The 18,072-nt window shown below is 41.4% G+C and overlaps 2 protein-coding genes and 1 non-coding gene across 3 annotated transcripts in view; 1 reads left to right on the top strand and 2 right to left on the bottom strand.

The window, feature by feature from the left end:
- KLB (klotho beta) overlaps positions 1-9,688 on the top strand; it is a 31,208-nt gene extending 21,520 nt beyond the window's left edge. Inside the window, 3 exon segments of the mRNA XM_052642344.1 lie at positions 672-940; positions 7,156-8,299; positions 9,300-9,688. Of these exon segments, the coding sequence (XP_052498304.1) occupies positions 672-940; positions 7,156-8,299; positions 9,300-9,688 (1,802 nt within the window).
- A 2,122-nt stretch (positions 9,689-11,810) lies between these two features.
- Positions 11,811-11,882, bottom strand: TRNAR-GCG (transfer RNA arginine (anticodon GCG)). The gene has a single exon. It is a non-coding gene; the product is annotated as a tRNA-Arg (tRNA).
- Positions 11,883-13,353: 1,471 nt separating this feature from the next.
- Positions 13,354-17,978, bottom strand: RPL9 (ribosomal protein L9). The gene is made up of 8 exons (XM_052641676.1): positions 17,959-17,978; positions 17,483-17,529; positions 17,278-17,393; positions 16,589-16,684; positions 15,341-15,473; positions 14,509-14,589; positions 14,192-14,306; positions 13,354-14,019 (listed from the first exon to the last, which is right to left on the bottom strand). Exons 2-7 carry the CDS (start codon positions 17,526-17,528, stop codon positions 14,200-14,202), a joined length of 579 nt encoding a protein of 192 aa, XP_052497636.1. The 5' UTR covers position 17,529; positions 17,959-17,978; the 3' UTR covers positions 13,354-14,019; positions 14,192-14,199.
- Between the last annotated feature and the right edge of the window lie 94 nt (positions 17,979-18,072).

Raw genomic sequence — 18,072 nt, forward strand, 5'->3', positions numbered from 1 at the left:
TAATGAGAAAACTGAGGTCGAGAAACCTGCCCAAGAGCCCCGCCCAGGAGCACAATAGAGCAAGCCCTCTCCCCTCTTGCCCCTGGGCCCAGTCAGTTCCTGTTCTCTGTGCTTCTGTCTCCTCCTTAAATCTGCATTCACATATGTTCATTCTCAAAGCTGATGTTTCAGTCCCTGAGGATTGTTTCATAGAAGACAGTTTGTCCACAAATGGGAAACCACCCAAGCTTGAAATGAGAAACTCTTGGTCAAAGCTGGCATCTGCATTGGTCCCAAAGGGTTCTGGAAATTACCATGCACTCTGACACAGATTTGCACACTAAGTTAAGTCTCATGAATATTTTATTTTTATTTTATGTATTTATTTTTTGGCCACGTGGTGCCCCACGCAGGATCTTAGTTCCCTGACAAGGAATATTTTAAACTTGACCCTTTAACTGTGTTGTTCACTTGGGAAGACTATTCTAGTTGAAAATAACCGCCCCTTTTCAAATATAAAAATAAAATTCAAAAAATAAATAAAATAAAATTCCTAGTTGATATAATGGGCCTGCAAATTAGGCAAAAGTTTGGTTTCACAATATGCTGCCCCTGGCATGTCATTTGTGAAGCTGTAAACATGAACCAGAGTGTTTAGGCCTCTGAACATCTGCTTTTGTCTTTCTGTACAGCAATCAAGTTTGATGAAATACAAGTGTTTGGTTACACAGCCTGGTCCCTCCTGGATGGCTTTGAATGGCAGGATGCTTACACCACTCGCCGAGGATTATTTTATGTGGATTTTAATAGTAAACAAAAAGAAAGAAAGCCCAAGTCTTCAGCACATTACTATAAACAAATCATTCAAGAAAATGGTTTCACTGTGAAAGAGTCCACACCAGATATGCAGGGTCAGTTTCCCTGTGATTTCTCCTGGGGTGTCACTGAATCTGTCCTTAAGGTAAGTGGCTACTTACAAATTAACTATGCATGCATGCTAAGTCACTAAGTTGTGTCTGACCCTTTGCTCCCCTATGGACCGTAGTCCAGTACACTCCTCTGTCCATGCAATTTTCCAGGCAAGAATACTGCAGTGGGTTGCCATGCCCTCCTCCAGGGGTTCTTCCCTGATCCAGGGATCAAACATGTGTCTCTTTTGTCTCCTGTATTGGCAGGCAAGTTCTTTACCTCTAGCGCCACCTAGGAAGCTCCACAAATTTAACTATCAGTTCAGTTCAGTCGCTCAGTCGTGTCCGACTCTTTGTGACCCCATGAAATGCAGCACGCCAGGCCTCCCTGTCCATCACCAAATCCAAATAATACACAGTATTCCCTTTCATTTTACTCAATGACATCTAAGAAACAGCTGTCAGATAATATCAAATACCATGATTATTTTGGGGTTATAAGGGACATTGGGGAAAGAAGAGAGAGGAAGGGAAGAATTCATGCTTACTGAGAGCTTTTCATACTGCCCTCAAGTTGCATATAGTCTAGAGAGATCTTCCAGTCATTTTTGTGACAGCCATTTGTCAGTAGTATCAAAATTACAGGAAACAAATTTTACAGTTGTTGTTTTTTTTTTAATTTGTTGGCTGCACCATGTAGCATGTAGGATCTTAGTTTCCCGACCAAGGATTGAACCCACACCCTCAGCAGTGAAAGCATGGAGTCTTAGCCACTGGACCACCAGGGAATTCCCTAGATTTTTGTTTTGCCAGAAGCAAATTACTAGTGGCCCTTCATTTAAGTGATTTATGATAAATTTGGGTCATTTGCCTTATGAGGTCTTTATACCCCAATGGGGCCTCCTGACTTGCCTCATTCTTCACCTTCTTCAAATGTAACTCAAACGTCAACCTCTCAATAAGGCTTCCCTCTACTCAAAACAGCATAACTTCATCACTATCACTGCTTATTCTCCCTTCCTGCTTTATTTTCTTATATAGCATTCATCACATCTACCATACTATGTTTTACACATTTTCCTTTTTTTCTCCAGATTTATTGAGATATAATTGACATACAACATTGTGTAAGTTTGAGGTGTACAATGTGTTGATTTGATACATTTTTCATTGCAAAAACATTACCACTATGGCATTAGCTATCACTTCCATACCATCACAGGCAAGAAAATTTAAGATCTTTTTTTTATGGTAAGAAAATTTAAGATCTTCTTAGCAACTTTCAAGTATACAATACAATATTATTAGCTATAGTCACCATCCTGTATAATAGACCCCCAGAACATGTTAATCTTATAACTAGAAGTTTGTACCCTTCAATCAGTATCTCATTTCCCTCACTGCCATCCTCTGGTAACTGCTTTACACATTTTCCTTACTGATCACCTGTTTCTCCTACTAGAATGCAAACTTTCTCCGCAAGACAGTGGAGAGGTTTGAGGCTTTACTGCCTGCTGGATGCCTTACTAGAGCAGTTTCAGATACACAGTAAGTACTCAGTGCATAGTGTATGAAAAAGGTCAACTTTTAGACCCAGGTGAGCCTATACCAAATCTTTCATTTTATAGCTAAGGAAAGTAAGGCCTGTCAATTAATAACAGAAAGTGACTTGCCTAAGGTAACAAATAGTGACAGAACATGTAGCAAGCTATCCTCAAGTTCTCAGATGCATGATGCTCTTTCCGAAATAATTTTTCTGAAACTATTTTTGAAGCTCCTACTATGTTCCAAGCACTTAACTTCTGAATGTATGTGCATTCAGTATACTTAATCACAAAACCCTCATTTCATAGGCAAAGAAATCGCAGCTTAGGAAGGTTACATAACTTGTCCAACTTACCCTGATTTGTCTGTCTCTGACCATTATGCTATAAGACCTCATAGTACTTGTATTCTAGAAGCTTATGGAAAAACAAGATGTGCAAGGGATACAACTAGACAAAAGGGCCGAAACCGTGAGTGACCAAAGTTCTGAATCTCAACCCCTATCAGTATTCAAACAAAACTTTAGGAAAGGCCCGGGAGTGATAAAAGGAAGAAAGATATAGGGAGTGATATAAATACAGTGACTCACCTTCAGTTTGTGACCCCCGGAGAGGCACGTACTTACCCAGTATCTCTCTCCTCTTCCACATGGCACGGGCAGACCATCTTTTCCCTAACACTTCAAGTAGGTTTATGTTTTGCAAAGTCTAGAACCAGCAACAACAGGCCCCAGGAGAGACAAGAGTTCCGGTTTGTACATAACCCCACCTGCAAGTTCCTGCTTCATGTGAAGACCCATCTGCTCTCCAGTAACTGACACTATGACTGTCAGTCCGCTCTGAGGACCCTACTCCTATTCCTCGGAGCAAGAGCTGATCACTTGGTCAGGGGAAAGTAATGCTGTGATCAATCAGACCTGGGCTTCTTGCTCACACCTGGAGCCCACTGAGGAGTCAGCTTCACTTGCACTTAAGGAATGAGGATAAATGCTTTACCAAGAAAAATTTGAATGCTTTTTGAAAACTCAGCCAAAGGTTGTATGAATAGATGATGGGCAGGCAAGAGTAGATGGGCTCTACAGGAAGACTACAAAATGAAAATAACATTTAAAAAATACTACTATGCCTTCCCCAGCATCTGGGCCTATGTGTATCTTTAGCTTCTTTAATTGAGAGAAATCCCCCTAATCTCATGGTATTGATAGTTTTGAAGAGTTCAGGCCAGTTGCTTTGTAGAATGTGGGACTTTTTAAAAAAATTTTTATCATATTTGTTACAATATTGCTTCTGCTTTATGTTTTGGTTTTTTTTGACCAGGAGGCATGTGGGATCTTAGCTCCTCAACCCACACCTCCTGCATTGGAAGGTGAAATCTTAACCACTGAGCCACCAGGGACATCCCAGTTGCTTGTAAAATGTCTGCAAGCATGGATTTCTGTTTCTTTATTAGATTCAGTTAAGTGTTTCTAGAAATAATACTACATAGATGCTGTTGTGTATTTTCCAGTACATCATATTCAGTTCAGTTTAGTTGCTCAGTCATGTCCGGCTCCTTGCAACTCCATGAACCGCAGCACGCCAGGCCTCCCTGTCCATCTCCACCTCCTGGAGTCCACCCAAACCCATGTCCATTGAGTCAGTGATGCCATCCAACCATCTCATCCTCTGTCGTCCCCTTCTCCTGCCCTCAATCTTTCCCAGCATCAGGGTCTTTTCAAATGAGTCAGCTCTTCGCATCAGGTGGCCAAAGTATTGGTGTTGCAGCTTCAAAATCAGTCCTACCAATGAACACCCGGGACGGATTTCCTTTAGAATGGACTAGTTGGATCTCCTTGCAGTCCAAGGGACTCTCAAGAGTCTTCTCCAACAACACAGTTCAAAAGCATCAATTCTTTGGCGCTCAGCTTTCTTTATAGTCCAACTCTCACATCCATACATGACTACTGGAAAAACCATAGCCTTGACTAGACGGACCTTTGTTGGCAAAGTAATGTCTCTGGTTTTTAATATGCTATCTAGGTTGGTTATAACGTTCCTTCCAAGGGGTAAGCGTCTTTTAATTTCATGGCTGCAATCACCACCTGCAGTTATTCTGGAGTCCAGAAAAATAAAGTCTGACACTGTTTCCACTGTTTCCCCATCTATTTGCCATGAAATCATGGGACCAGATGCCATGATCTTAGTTTTCTGAATGTTGAGCTTTAAGCCTACTTTTCCACTCTCCTCTTTCACTTTCATCAAGAAGCTCTTTAGTTCTTCTTCACTTTCTGCCATAAGGGTGGTGTCATCTGCATATCTGAGGCTATTGATATTTCTCCCGGCAATCTTGATTCCAGCTTGTGCTTCTTCCAGCCCATAGGAGGCACATAAAGTCAGTTTCTTTCATTACTGGAGACACTAGTTGAAGTAGCAGTCACCAGATTTCTTGATGTGGCATTTGCCAGATCTCTTAACTGAAAGGTCCTTTTCCATTTGTAATTAAGAATTAATCTGAGGGTGATATTTTAAGACTGTATAAATATCCTATTTCTCAACAGCATTCAACCAATGCTCTTAACATTGATTTATGAACCTTGCCTGAATTAGTTATTACTTTGTAGATTGCAAAATGGCAAATTTCTAATTAGATTATTTCTTCTGTATTTATTAAGTGAATTAAACACATTGTTTAATGAGTGAATTAACTCAGTTATAATTCATTGTTGTCACTGATTCACTGGAACTTTTGATGCTCAAATTATCTCAAATTTGGCATATGGGACTCTTTCAAGCTGTTTTTATGTCTTTTTGACATTTCCTTTCCAGTTTTTAAGTATGTTCTTATTTTTCTGGTGCAATATTCACCAGGATCCCCTCATTCCTTTCCTGAACCAGACCTGAAAACAGCCATTTTTCCAAGGAGTCCAGGATCCTTTTAGTGGAAAAAAGAACTTTAGAACCAAGCTCTGGGAGCTGGGGCTGAGGTCAGAGTGCAATACTTTAACTATTTCTCTTAGCAGATTAATCACACAGTTGCTAAGACTAATGCTTTCTGGAGATTTTTAAAAGTAAAACAGATTTTCATTTCATTGTACCTTACCTTACTGTAAGATTGCCCTTTGTAAATAAATACCCTTTCAGTACCATGATGCTCTGAGGTTTCAAAACACTGAAACTGGCTATCTAGGCTAAGGATTTTACTCAAATAATTATATACAGATTTAGCTTCATGCTCACATGATCAATGTTCTCTCCGTTTAATGTTCTAGATGGCTAGTTGGCAGATGGCAAGTGGGCAATGATTTGATTTTATAATTAGACTATGAAAGATGACACATGAGAAAACAGTTAGAGGGAAAATATTTACCAAAGGCTAATTACCATTGATTTCCAGGTGCAGTTAAATTCAGTCATGGGAAGAAAAAGCACATTAAAACAAGAACAGAACTTTCACTTTTTCTTATTAATCTTGAACTTGTTTTTCTTAAGCCCTTTTCTGTTTTAATTTAGACTCAAGGGCCTAACAGGCGATAATTGCAGGGAGAACTAAACCCAAGTCATAAGTACCTTATGTTTGTAGAGTGCTTTAGAGTTGACAGAGCAATTGCCCAGAGTCACAGACTTCTCACAGAACACCTGTGAGGTGGGTGAGATTGCTCTGTCACTAAACAGAGTTGTCAAGCCTGGCTTTTAAAGGGACAGAACCAGAGCAGGAGTCCAGGGCTCTCTGCTTAGTGGAGGGGCAGAGAATGGATTCAAGAGTCAACCTGCGAGATTCTGGGGGTTATTTTAGGGTTCTCTTCTTTCACACTTCATTACCTTATATAAGGAGCGTGTTTAGAATCCTCCCTTTGGAGGAATAAATGCTGTGTTCTCACAGGCACATGGGAAGGGGAGAACTGAATGATGGACGTGTGACATCACTTGGATTTTTCAACTGGAATGTGTTAGCCGCATTCAGCAAACGCAAGGGGTCATTTCCTGCTCTTTCCCACTGGCCTATTTTAGGAACTGTGGCTGGGGTCCACCAGCCTCCTCTAACCCCAAATGCTAATCTCAGTGAAATCCTCCACAACTGGAATGCTAATTTGCCTTTAATTTGTGACAGGTTTGGAAGGTCCATCTTTTGTGGTTCCTTTTAACTGAGAATCAAGCCAATTTCCTGATGCATTTGAACAGAATCACATGAGAACCCCACACACACACACCCCCACCCCCAACCCCATATTACCTGGTTTTTAGGACCCAGGAACTGGCAAACATCCTGTTTTCTGAAAGACAAATTGTTTTGCAAGCCAAGCCCTAGGTGTGGTTCTTTCTCTACATTTTCCTGTCTCCCTGGTAAATTTCAAGGGCCTGGAGGGAGGATAATCCATCAGGCCTTTTTTGCTGACATCAACAGGAAAAAAGCAGGAAGACATAGGTTGTTCTGAAGGACATGTGCATCATTTATTTTCTCTATTGTGAGAGGCAAAATAAGATCACGCTATTCCTTTCTGGTCTGAAGGTCTGACTGAAGTGGCTCAGATAGTAAAGAATCCGAATGCAATAGAGGAGACCCAGGTTCCATCCCTGGGTCAGAAAGAGCCCCTGGAGGAGGAAATAGCAACCCACTTCCAGCCCTGGGGGCTACAGTCCATGGGGTGGCAAAAGAGTTGGACATGACTGAGTGACTAACACACACCTCTTTCTCTTAGAGGACGCATGCTAAGATTCTGCCTGCCTGTATGTGCTTGCTTTCACAGCCTGAGGCGGTGGCTTCCTCCCCACAGTTCAGCGATCCTCATCTGTATGTGTGGAATGTGACGGGCAACAGACTGTTGCACCGAGTGGAAGGAGTGAGGCTGAAAACAAGGCCAGCTCAATGCACGGATTTTGTCAGCATCAAAAGACAGCTTGAGATGTTAGCAAGAATGAAAGTGACCCACTATCGGTTTGCTCTGGACTGGCCCTCAATCCTTCCCACTGGCAGCCTGTCCGTGGCTAACCGACAGGCTTTGAGGTACTACAGGTGTGTGGTCAGCGAGGGGCTGAAGCTCAACATCTCCTCAATGGTCACGCTGTACTATCCGACCCACACCCACCTAGGCCTCCCTGGGCCTCTGCTGCACAGCGGAGGGTGGCTGAACCGGTCCACGGCCGAGGCCTTCCAGGACTACGCCGACCTGTGCTTCCGGGAGCTGGGGGACCTGGTGAAGCTCTGGATCACCATCAACGAGCCTAACCGACTGAGTGACATCTACGAGCAGTCTAGTAACGACACCTACTGGGCAGCCCACCACCTGCTGATCGCCCACGCCCTGGCCTGGCACCTCTACGACCGGCAGTACAGGCCTGCACAGCGCGGGGCCGTGTCGCTGTCTCTGCACTCGGATTGGGCCGAGCCCGCCAATCCCTACGCGGACTCGCACTGGAAGGCGGCCGAGCGCTTCCTCCAGTTCCAAATAGCCTGGTTTGCAGAACCCCTTTTCAAGACGGGGGACTACCCGCTGGCCATGAGAGAGTACGTCGCCTTCAAGAATAGGCAAGGGCTCGCACGCTCCACGCTGCCTCCGTTCACTGAGGAGGAGAGGAGGCTGGTCAAGGGCACTGCGGACTTCTACGCCCTGAACCACTTCACCACCAGGTTCGTGATGCACGAGCGCCTGAACGGCAGCACCTACGACACAGACAGGGACATCCAGTTTCTGCAGGACATCACCTGCCTGAGCTCCCCCACCCGCCTGGCCGTGATGCCCTGGGGAGAGCGCAGGGTGCTGAAGTGGATCCGGAGGAACTATGGAGACATGGATGTTTACATCACAGCCAGTGGCATCGATGACCAGTCTCTGGAAAATGATGAGCTCCGAAAATACTACTTAGAGAAATACATTCAGGAGGCTTTGAAAGGTGAGGTTCGAGGGCCATTTCCCTTGAAATATATGACATTCCCAGGTAATATGAACCAAAGAATGAGGGGGAACAGGCTCTTTAATGATAGTCTATTATGGGCTTATAAAAAGGCTGTCGTAAAAACTGTAGCTTACTCTCAGGGATAGGAAGGTTCTAGGTTTTAAACAGGTTAACAAGATCCAACCCACACCAAAAGAATTGCTGCTCTTTTGTGAACACACTCTAAAGGAGCAAGAATTGATATAGGCAGAATTGCACTAGTCTGGGTAAGGATAATGGTGGACTGGGTCAGGTTATTAAGAGTGGTGAAAGTGAAAGTGAAGTCGCTCAGTCGAGTCCGACTCTTTGCGGACCCCATGGACTGTAGCCTACGAGGTTCCTCCATCCATGGAATTTTCCAGGCAAGAGTCCTGGAGTGAGATGCCATTTCCTTCTCCAGTTAAAGAGTGGCGATAGTGAGAAGTGGATAGGTTCTGGATGTGTTTTTAAGGTAGTCAACAGGATTGTCTGCGTGTATGTGAGTAGTCAAAGATGATTCCAACAGAGGAGGTGCTGTAAGTTTGTTGACAGAAGGTATAAAAGAGTTGAGTAGGCGAGCCAGACTGAGTGGCTGGGGAAACCAAGTGCAGTTATTGGGCAGTTATCTCACGTCTGAGCTCTGGAATCAAGGTAAATAAGCAAAATTTTTCTGTTTTTTAACACTGTGAACAAGTTGACAGTTAAGTCCTTTGACCTTTATGGCTACAGTTCTTAAATCTGAGTTTCCTGCAGGTGTTTTTGTATGATTATAGATATGTTTTAATTCAATCTTTAAAAAATTACATTACACCTATATTCATCTTCTCAAGAAAGATCATTGATAAAAGAATGTCAAAAAACCTTTAATGAAAATGTTTTATGAGCATGAGTTTTAGACTGTTTTCAATGAAAACTAAATTCTTAAGGATACCTAATAGTTCACATGTGATTAATAATATTTATTTTTGGTATTTTTCAGCATACCTGATTGATAAAATCAAAATCAAAGGCTATTATGTATTCAAACTGACTGAAGAAAAATCTAGACCCAGATTTGGATTCTTCACACCCGATTTCAAAGCTAAATCCTCCATCCAGTTTTACAACAAACTGATCAGCAACAATGGCTTCCTTTCTGAGAACAGTAGTCCTAGATGCAGTCAGGCTCAAAGAAACACAGAATGTATTGTCTGCTTACTTCTTGTGCAGAAGAAACCGCTGATATTCTTTGGATGTTGTTTCTTCTCCACTCTGGTTCTACTGTTATCAATTACTATTTTTCATAAGCGAAAGAGAAGAAAAATTTGGAAAGCAAAGAACTCACAGCACATACCGTTAAAGAAAGGTCACAAAAGAGTTTTTAGCTAAGCTGATCTTATTTCTGTCTGCAGGACGGAAAAGTTTAAAAATTCACTCCAGTTCCATATACTGGTAACTTACAGAAGATACACCTATATTGTAGAAAAAAGACAACTTGAGAATTTAGTGATAGCCAAGGTAATGACAATCTCGGTCTCCATTGTATGGTTCAAATTTTCCCTTAAAAGGTGTTGACATCAGTGAATTCAGTTCTTGGATTTAAGGTAAAGGTTTCCCTCGACAGTAAGCCTATGAAGATTATCTGATATGTTGTCTCATGGTGTTTGATGAGCTGTTTCCTATCATTATTCTCTAGTTTTCCTCTATTCATACCAGTAGCTACTTATGATAAAAGAAATTGTTTTGAAAGTACAACTTTGTTAAGATTCCACAGTGGAGACTGTCAGTGATAAAATTCTGTCACTTTTTAGGTGCTTTCCCCTTTGGTCAGGGTGGTTCTCAAATGGAAAAAAATAGGGTTAAGTATCATTTGTCTATAGCCAATTATAAACTCTTAAGCACATCAATCCCTCAGCTTTTGTCAATAGAAATTAAAATTGAGCATTTATAAAACATCTCATTTTATGAGCTTTTATCAGATGATTTTTTTAAAAATAACATTTAATTTCTAGTAACTCATGTAAACATCAGAGGACAAAGATTAAATTCAACTAGATCCAACTGCCTGTGAAGACAGAGGTCATTCAACCTCACAGTACAGCAACTTCCTTCAAATTGGTATTATTCCTCACCTGAATCTTAGGTGACAGATGCAGAAAACATTCTAAGACATGACTTTTTTATATTATCGTTATCAAGTTACCATTTATCCCATGAGACTTGTTCTCTCCCCTGAAGTCCTTCACTGATCTAACACAAGCACATATGGACCTCTCAAGGTGTAGAAGGCACCTCCCAACTGTGGACACAATTCAGAGTACTGGTGGCCTGAGTAAACTATTCTTACATTGCAACCTTTGAAGCTAGGATTAAGCAAATTCTTAAAACAGAATTTGCAGTTTGACTTTTTTGAATTCTGTTCTTAACATTCATTCACTGTATTCTAAATGTTGGAAGAAAACCTGAATCTAAACCCATTTATACCCATTCTTTCCTTAGGTGAGTCAATATTTAACTATTGTCTACTCCTCTGGAAGTCTGACTTCCAGAGTCAAAGGAAAGCTTATTTCCTGCATAACTGAGATACTAATTGATAACAGCATTAAGTTTCAAAGATAAAAATAACAATTGGTCAATTCAAACAAATGCAAAAGTGGTTAAGACATCAATATTCTTTCTGGCTGGCCAATTGATAGTGAAATTTTAGATGCTTTTGTCTCCTTGTTCCAACTGCATCCTTCCTCCAACCTTAGCAGCTTTTGTTTTCCAAGAATTTTTTATATTTCTCTGAGAACCACTGGAGAAGGGGACAGCTACCCACTCCAGTATTCTGGCCTGGAGACCTACAGTCCAAAGGGTCACAAATATCGGACACGACTGAGCAACTTTCATCTGATTATCAGGCTTGAGGCTATACATGATTATAGTAACTAGTTTTTTAATCCTAGAGTATCAGTTGAGCAACTCATCAACATCCAAGGTTTTGAAAAAGAAATCCATATTCAGTCCTAAGAACAGACTTGGAATTAAGATGTTTGCTTTCCTGTCCTGTTTCGATTATCTTGTATTGTTTGTAAGTCTTTACATTTAGTGCTTAATGTATCTTTTAAACTTGTCACCTTGCCACAAAGTGAAAACTGTTAGTCACTCTTTGCAACTCTATGGTCCATCCATGGGGTTCTCCAGGCAAGAATACTAGTGGGTTGCCCTTCCCTTCTCTCCAGGGGATCTCACAGAGTCTCCTGCATTGCAGATGCTTTACCATCTGAGCCACCAGGGAAGAGAAGGTATCAATAGTAAAGTCCCTAATTCAATGCTGTCCTTTTTTGCCACCTGGGAATTTTACTAGTCTTTAAGCCATCATCATACATGAGTCCCTGAAAACTGAAGTCACTCAGTCGAGTCCAACTCTTTGCGATCCCATGCACTGTAGCCTACCAGGCTCCTCAGTCCATGGAATTTTCCAGGCAAGAGTACTGGAGTGGGTTGCCATTTCCTTCTCCAGGGGATCTTCCCAACCCAGGGATCGAACCCGGGTCTCCTGCACCGCAGGCAGACGCTTTACCATCTGAGCCACCAGGGAAGCTCCATGAGTCCCTAGGTACATATTTTAATCTAGCTCATGCTGTTATACCTTTCAGGTTTTTCTTAAATTCATTTTAAAATAATAAATGGGGATTGTCCTGATGGACCAGTGGTTAAGATTCCATGCCCCAAAGCAGGGGGTCTGGGTTCAATCCCTGGTCAGGTAACTAGAACCCACATACCACATCTAAAGAGCCTTTGCCAGTTAGGAACTGTTGGCAGCTTTTGACAGATCTTTTAATTTACCTTTCAAAACTTGAAGAACATCTTAAAATGTAGTTTACTTTGTATATTATTGCATTCTCCACGTTCAGTTTAACAACCCTTTCACCACTAAGTCTGATATATATGGAAGTATCGCAATTATGGTGTTTAAAGAGCCTCTGGAAATTGAGGTCAGTAAATTATGACTGGATGTTTTAATTCTCAATGTAATTCATTCCAAATAAACTGGGTTATGCTGATTATTTATATTCAACTTAAGGACTGTGGAATGTGAATGGTGTTTTAACTGGGTTCTGCCAACACCCCCTCCCCTCCATCTGCCGAAACTGTGCCAAATGGGCAATTTACTCCCAAGTATGTTTTCTCATTAGAAAACGTAGACTGATACACCTCAAAACCGAGGAGGCACTTACATGCTCATCCGTGGTAACAGCAAACACGGACAGCTTCCCTGGGGAGAAGCTGCTACACGTTCCTTTACCACATCTAAGTTATTAAATTGAAGTAACTCCTCAGCTACAACCAGACTGCCAACAGCTACCCTTTAAAGTCTCCACGCTTCACTTCTGGTGTTACACACTCCCATTGCTGCTACCACTGCCTATATACCGACACTCTGCAATAACACCTTTATCCCTCTGCAACACTGCCACTTGGAAATTTCAACCCTCAAATTCAATTTTAAAATTCTGTCAATACCTTAAAAACATCTTTTGAGGCCCATTACTATTACTCAATCTCCACAACCTGAATCTCCCTGGCAATCTGGGAACCAATTACTCAGCAAACAGCTATATGCCAGACACTGTTCTAGAACTTAGAATATCCCAGGGTAGACAAGGTCACACCCCCCCATGAAGGTTAGACTCTTAGCAGGAAAAGAGTATATAATCAATACCCAACAAAGTAAACTATTAATCTCACATTATAAACATTATGGACAAAAACTGGAGCAGGGTATGCTAGGATGGACATGAGGAATGAGCTCAACAGGCTTCACTGAAAATATCTTACTGCTAACCTGTCACTCGAAGACAACTTACCCATCCAACACCTACCCCAAACCTCATCTCAAAATAATTCAAAGCAAAATCTGTATTTACAATTTCACCCATTTCTTAAAAATTTAACTGTTATCATCAAACCAATGATTAACTGAATATAAAATTAATTTCATTTATTTAAACCAAGATTTTAGTAAGCCCACAGATTTTATTGATGGACTAGACAAGTAGGTAAGACAAAGTTAAATGTATTGCCTGAGAAATTACACAGTTACAGTTTCTAACATGAGATAGGGGAGGACTGCAGGTTTAGGGGCAACCCTACTGAGTTAAAACACAGTATTGTTTAGTAGTGTATCTGAAGTATGACACATGGAATGTTTCTTAAGTTTTTTTAAAGCTATCAAAGACTAAGATATAGAAGTGGCTGAAATTTGGGTCTGAGAGAACCTTAAGACTACGGCAACCATGTTTATCATAAATTTAACTCCATCTTTTAATTCTTACTAAGACAAGTATCACTTCTCAGCTGCCTTTTCAGTTACTGTGACTCAGGCATTTACCTCACAAATCTTCAAATCTATGCCACTGTAAAATTAGATACCTTCAGGGCATCTCCTAAAGTTCTTCCCACGATAACCGTATTCCTCTTGCCTGAAATGTCCTTGGTATTCCTTCAAGCCCCTTCTGCCATTAAGTCTTGCTAACAACAACAACAAAATCAACCACTCCTATTCCTTCTGTTATTATTAACACATTAGAATTCAGTTAACTGTTTACTGGCCAAATAGTTTGAAATGACAGATCAGTAGGAAAAAATCTCAAATCAAGAGTTTTTATTGTCTCTTTAAAGGATCACAACTGAATCCATAGAACCATCTGCTATCTTGTTGTTTCTGCAGATCACTGTAAAAAAGAAAAGAAACAGTCTGTAATTCTCCATCAATATTCCTACCCAGAAAAGTTTTATTCCCAATCATGTAAAACATACTTTCTGCCTTTGCTACAACTACAGTTTAAGTTTATTAATTAGACCCAACTAAAGCAATAAAATTATACAGGTATTACAAAATCCCACCTGAGATCTTATTCATCAGCCTGCTGAACTGTTCCTTTTTCAGATACATAGATACCATCCAAAAATTTTCTGATATCCTTGTTTTTAACTGTGGTGGCTTGCTGAATCAAAGCAGCTATAAGGGTGAAAAAGATAAGGCAATTATCAGCCAAACTCATCACAAGTATTTCATCACATGATGTACTTCATAGCTTTTAATTAAGATTCCCAAAATTTAAAAAAACCCTCACCAAATGAACAAATACCAGGTATTCAACTCCAGGATTTAGATAGACAAGACTTTATAGGCATTAATTATGCACAGTAAACATACAAACCTGAATTTGACACAAGTTCAATGTCATTTCCTTCAAGAATCAACTCATCTTTCTGGGCTTGAGATACTGAACAGGCAACCCCTAAAATATAAGAGGGTATTTGCATAGTGTCAAGATAAAAAATAAGAATTGTAGAATACTTAAAATCTTTAAATTAAGGAGCAATTTACTTAATTTAAAATTCCACACACCAAATGAAACTGTTTTGTAATAGAATCTGAATTATCTGGGCAAATTTTGTATTCCTGGGACTTCCTGGTGGGGCCAGTATCTAACACTCTGGGCTGTCAATGCAGGCGGACTGGATTCAATCCCTGATCAGGAAACTAGTTCCCACATGCTGCAAATTAAAGAGTTTGAATGTTGTGACTAAGAATCCCATAGCTAAATAAGCAAAAACTAAGACTCAGCCAGATAAATAAATAAGCTTTGTATCCAATCTTATTTCTTATTTCCATTGTACACGTTTGGTATTCTTCAAAGCTCATTTTTGGGGACTTCCCTGCTGATCCAGTGGTTAAAGCCTCCATGATGCCAATGCAGGGGGTGAGGGTTTGATATCTAGTGGGGAACTAAGATCTCACAAGCTTTGTGCAAGACCTCCCACTCCCCCTCAATTCAATAGAAAAAAAAAAAAGCAGAATCAAAGAGCACTAAGTTTTAAAATCTGCTTCAGTGTTAGACGCATCAATTATGTATCAGAGAAAAACTATTTTAAGTGCACTTCTACTTTAATTGTACTGGGTAAGTCTGAAATAATCTAGCCTTAGTTATAACTAACCCAAAATATATTTAAGCCTTCACAAGCAGAAAAAAACCTTATGAACCATACCTGGCCTCATTCGAACCCTGCGTATGTATTTTTCACCCAAAAAATTTCGGATTTCCACAAGAGAACCATTCTCCTGAATAACAACGTTGATGGGGAAGTGGGCATACACCGACCTCATCTTGTAACGGAAGCCCTAGATTTAAATAAAGAAACTATCAGTAACGCTGAGAAATTTGAACAGGATACCCAGTTTTTCTCTGAAAACCAAGTAGGAACTGCCCCTTTGTAGGGAATATTTACGTATTTGTCAGGGTTGTCTCCCTCTTTGCACCTAGAAAAGGATGACCAAATCTCTAGAGACTTTAAAGGAAAACTTCCTCCTCCATGACAAAGGAAACTGAAAACTGTTCTCACATACTCATGTCAAGGCTTTATAAAATCACCCACACCACATAACTGTATACAGAATCATCGGTTTCTGTTGTCTCTTTGCCGGACTGCAGTGCGCACCTTAATGAAAAGTGTTTCACTACCGCCTATGCCTTTCCAGGTGGCTCAGTGGTAAAGAAATCACCTGCCAGTGCAGTAAACATGGGTTTGATCCCTGGTTGGGAAGGAAAATCGCAAACTACTACAGTATTTCTGCCTGGGAAATCCCATGGACAGAGGAGCGTGGTGGACTACAGTTCACAGGGTTGCGAAAAGAGTCAGAGACCACAGTGATTTAACCACCATGCCCACAGTAAACAACACTAGTTTCTCATAAAGAACCCCAAAGCCCTTCATCTTGGGCACCGGGGCTAACATACTGAATTACTAAGGTACACCAGATAGCAAGAATTAAGGATACAAAGGCACCCACACTCAAGGAACCTACCCTGGTATGTTTTTAAGGAAATGGACATGGAGTTCAGAAATTTGATCCACCTTTTTCTATCCCTGCAAGAGTAGTAGTGACAGGCATCGAACAAGAAACCAAAGTCTACCCCGTGTGTTACTTTTCTATAAGCATGCACCTTGAAAATGAGACTTAATTTGTGTAGGAAAAAAAAAAAACCATCAGCAGACTATCAAAGACTACCTGGTCTTTACACACACACACACATATGTATCACTTAATCCCAAGACCCAGGAATGCCTACTGGACACATCTGCCAGCATTACCTCTTCCCAAGCACTAGAGCTCAAGTATGCCACTGAATTTCATGCATAATCTATTCTCTGCAGCAAACATATATGTTGCATACATGAAGTACAGCTGAGAAACCTCCCCCTTCCAAGACAAAGTAGTCTGAGGAATCTGCTTACCAGTGTAACACCCTTGATCATGTTCTGTACGTGACTACAGATTGTGCGAACAGTGGCCAGTTCCTTTCTGTTTCCCCACCATTTGTCAACACGGAGCTGTAACAGAACAAAAAAACTTTAGAAAACTCTTTCCAGAAATAAGCAGGCTTAGAAAGAAGTCCATTTATTCACAACAATCACTGTAAATTGTAGTACTTGCCCTAATTTAAAAGTATGACTTGCCAAAAAAAACCACATCACCTCAAAGTATTTTTATTACTATGCATTACAGGTACACTTTCACAAAGGAACGACAACCCAGAAACAAAAGTATGGTACAAGCTGCATTAAACGTCAATCCTGGAAAATTATCAGGTTTAAGACCCACTGCTGCGTCCCTAAGGTTTTTACAAAACAATCAGGGAAAAAAAAAAAACAACTTGTAACAGTATTATTAAGATCTGCTAGGAATCATTACTACCCCGCTGCACCCTGGTCTGGAAGGAGTTTTTCTAATCTACTTTGTTCAGAATTTGATCTTCCAATTTTGTTAAAGCAACAACACTGAAACTAGCTATAATTCTGGACACCCAATTTGAAGCTAAAACACAGAATCTCAATTTCGTCATTTGAAAAGCAACCCATCTTGTTACTCTTAAATCACAACCTTCCAAACAAGCAACTGTGTCCAAAACGAACAAAAAACTCACCCTCTTCTTTTTCTTTCCAAGGAGACTGAGTTCTACATTGATGTGATTGAAGTCCCTCCGCAGGGTGCCTCTGGGGCCCTTCACAATGACTGTCCGTCCCTTCAAGTTAATGTCGACTAGGAGAGAATGTACTCGTGAGGCCTCGGAACAAGGTATAGAGCATGTAGTAAAGACGTAAGAAAAACGCAAACACCAAGTCTCGTACCATTTTCTGGGATGTCGACAGTCTGATTGCTGAGAATGGTCTTCATTCTGAAACACAAACACCTAGGGTAAGAAGAAGGCCGCTAACGACCAAGCTCCACCGCACGGAGCTCCACTCCTACCGGAGACCGCCGGCAAGAATGCGGGAGGACCCGAACCGAGAGCGGTCCCCGCTGCGCCCTGGTTGGAAGGAGCAGCTCGCAGGCGCATGTTATAAGCCCAGCCGACGAACTCCCCGCTCAGCGCACCCTCGGGTGTCCTGTCAAGCTGGCGCCATCCCGGCAAGGCTGAGGAGCTGGGGTAGGCCTGAAAGCCCAGTACAGGGCTCGATTTCCAGCGCAACCAAATTCATATGGCGTTCACTGTTTGGGGAGACAACCACGATAGAGTTCCCGAGGGCCACAACCGCGCCGCTGGCCTTCCCAGAGCCGATGGCTTCAGATTCCCAAAGCCCACCGATTACAGAAACCACCTCACCTCGCAGTAGATGCGGCAAAGAGAGAGCGTCTTTCGTCATCACGCTCTTATAGTCCGTATAGGTCTGCGTGTGGGGTCATCAGTGCGCGACGCCGCTAGACTAAAGCAGCCAAT

The sequence above is a fragment of the Budorcas taxicolor genome, chromosome 6, assembly GCF_023091745.1.
Source record: "Budorcas taxicolor isolate Tak-1 chromosome 6, Takin1.1, whole genome shotgun sequence".
NCBI lineage: Eukaryota > Metazoa > Chordata > Mammalia > Artiodactyla > Bovidae > Budorcas > Budorcas taxicolor.

Bases quoted from the DNA above. Each gene is read 5' to 3' on its own strand.
- RPL9 (XM_052641676.1), bottom strand. From the start codon at position 17,528: ATGAAGACCATTCTCAGCAATCAGACTGTCGACATCCCAGAAAATG. The intron at 16,685-17,277 runs GTGAGTTTTTTG...GTTCTGTTACAG, and splicing joins TTGGAAAGAAAAAGAAGAGG to CTCCGTGTTGACAAATGGTG. The intron at 14,307-14,508 runs GTTTGTATGTTT...TCACCCTTATAG, and splicing joins TGAACTTGTGTCAAATTCAG to CTGCTTTGATTCAGCAAGCC.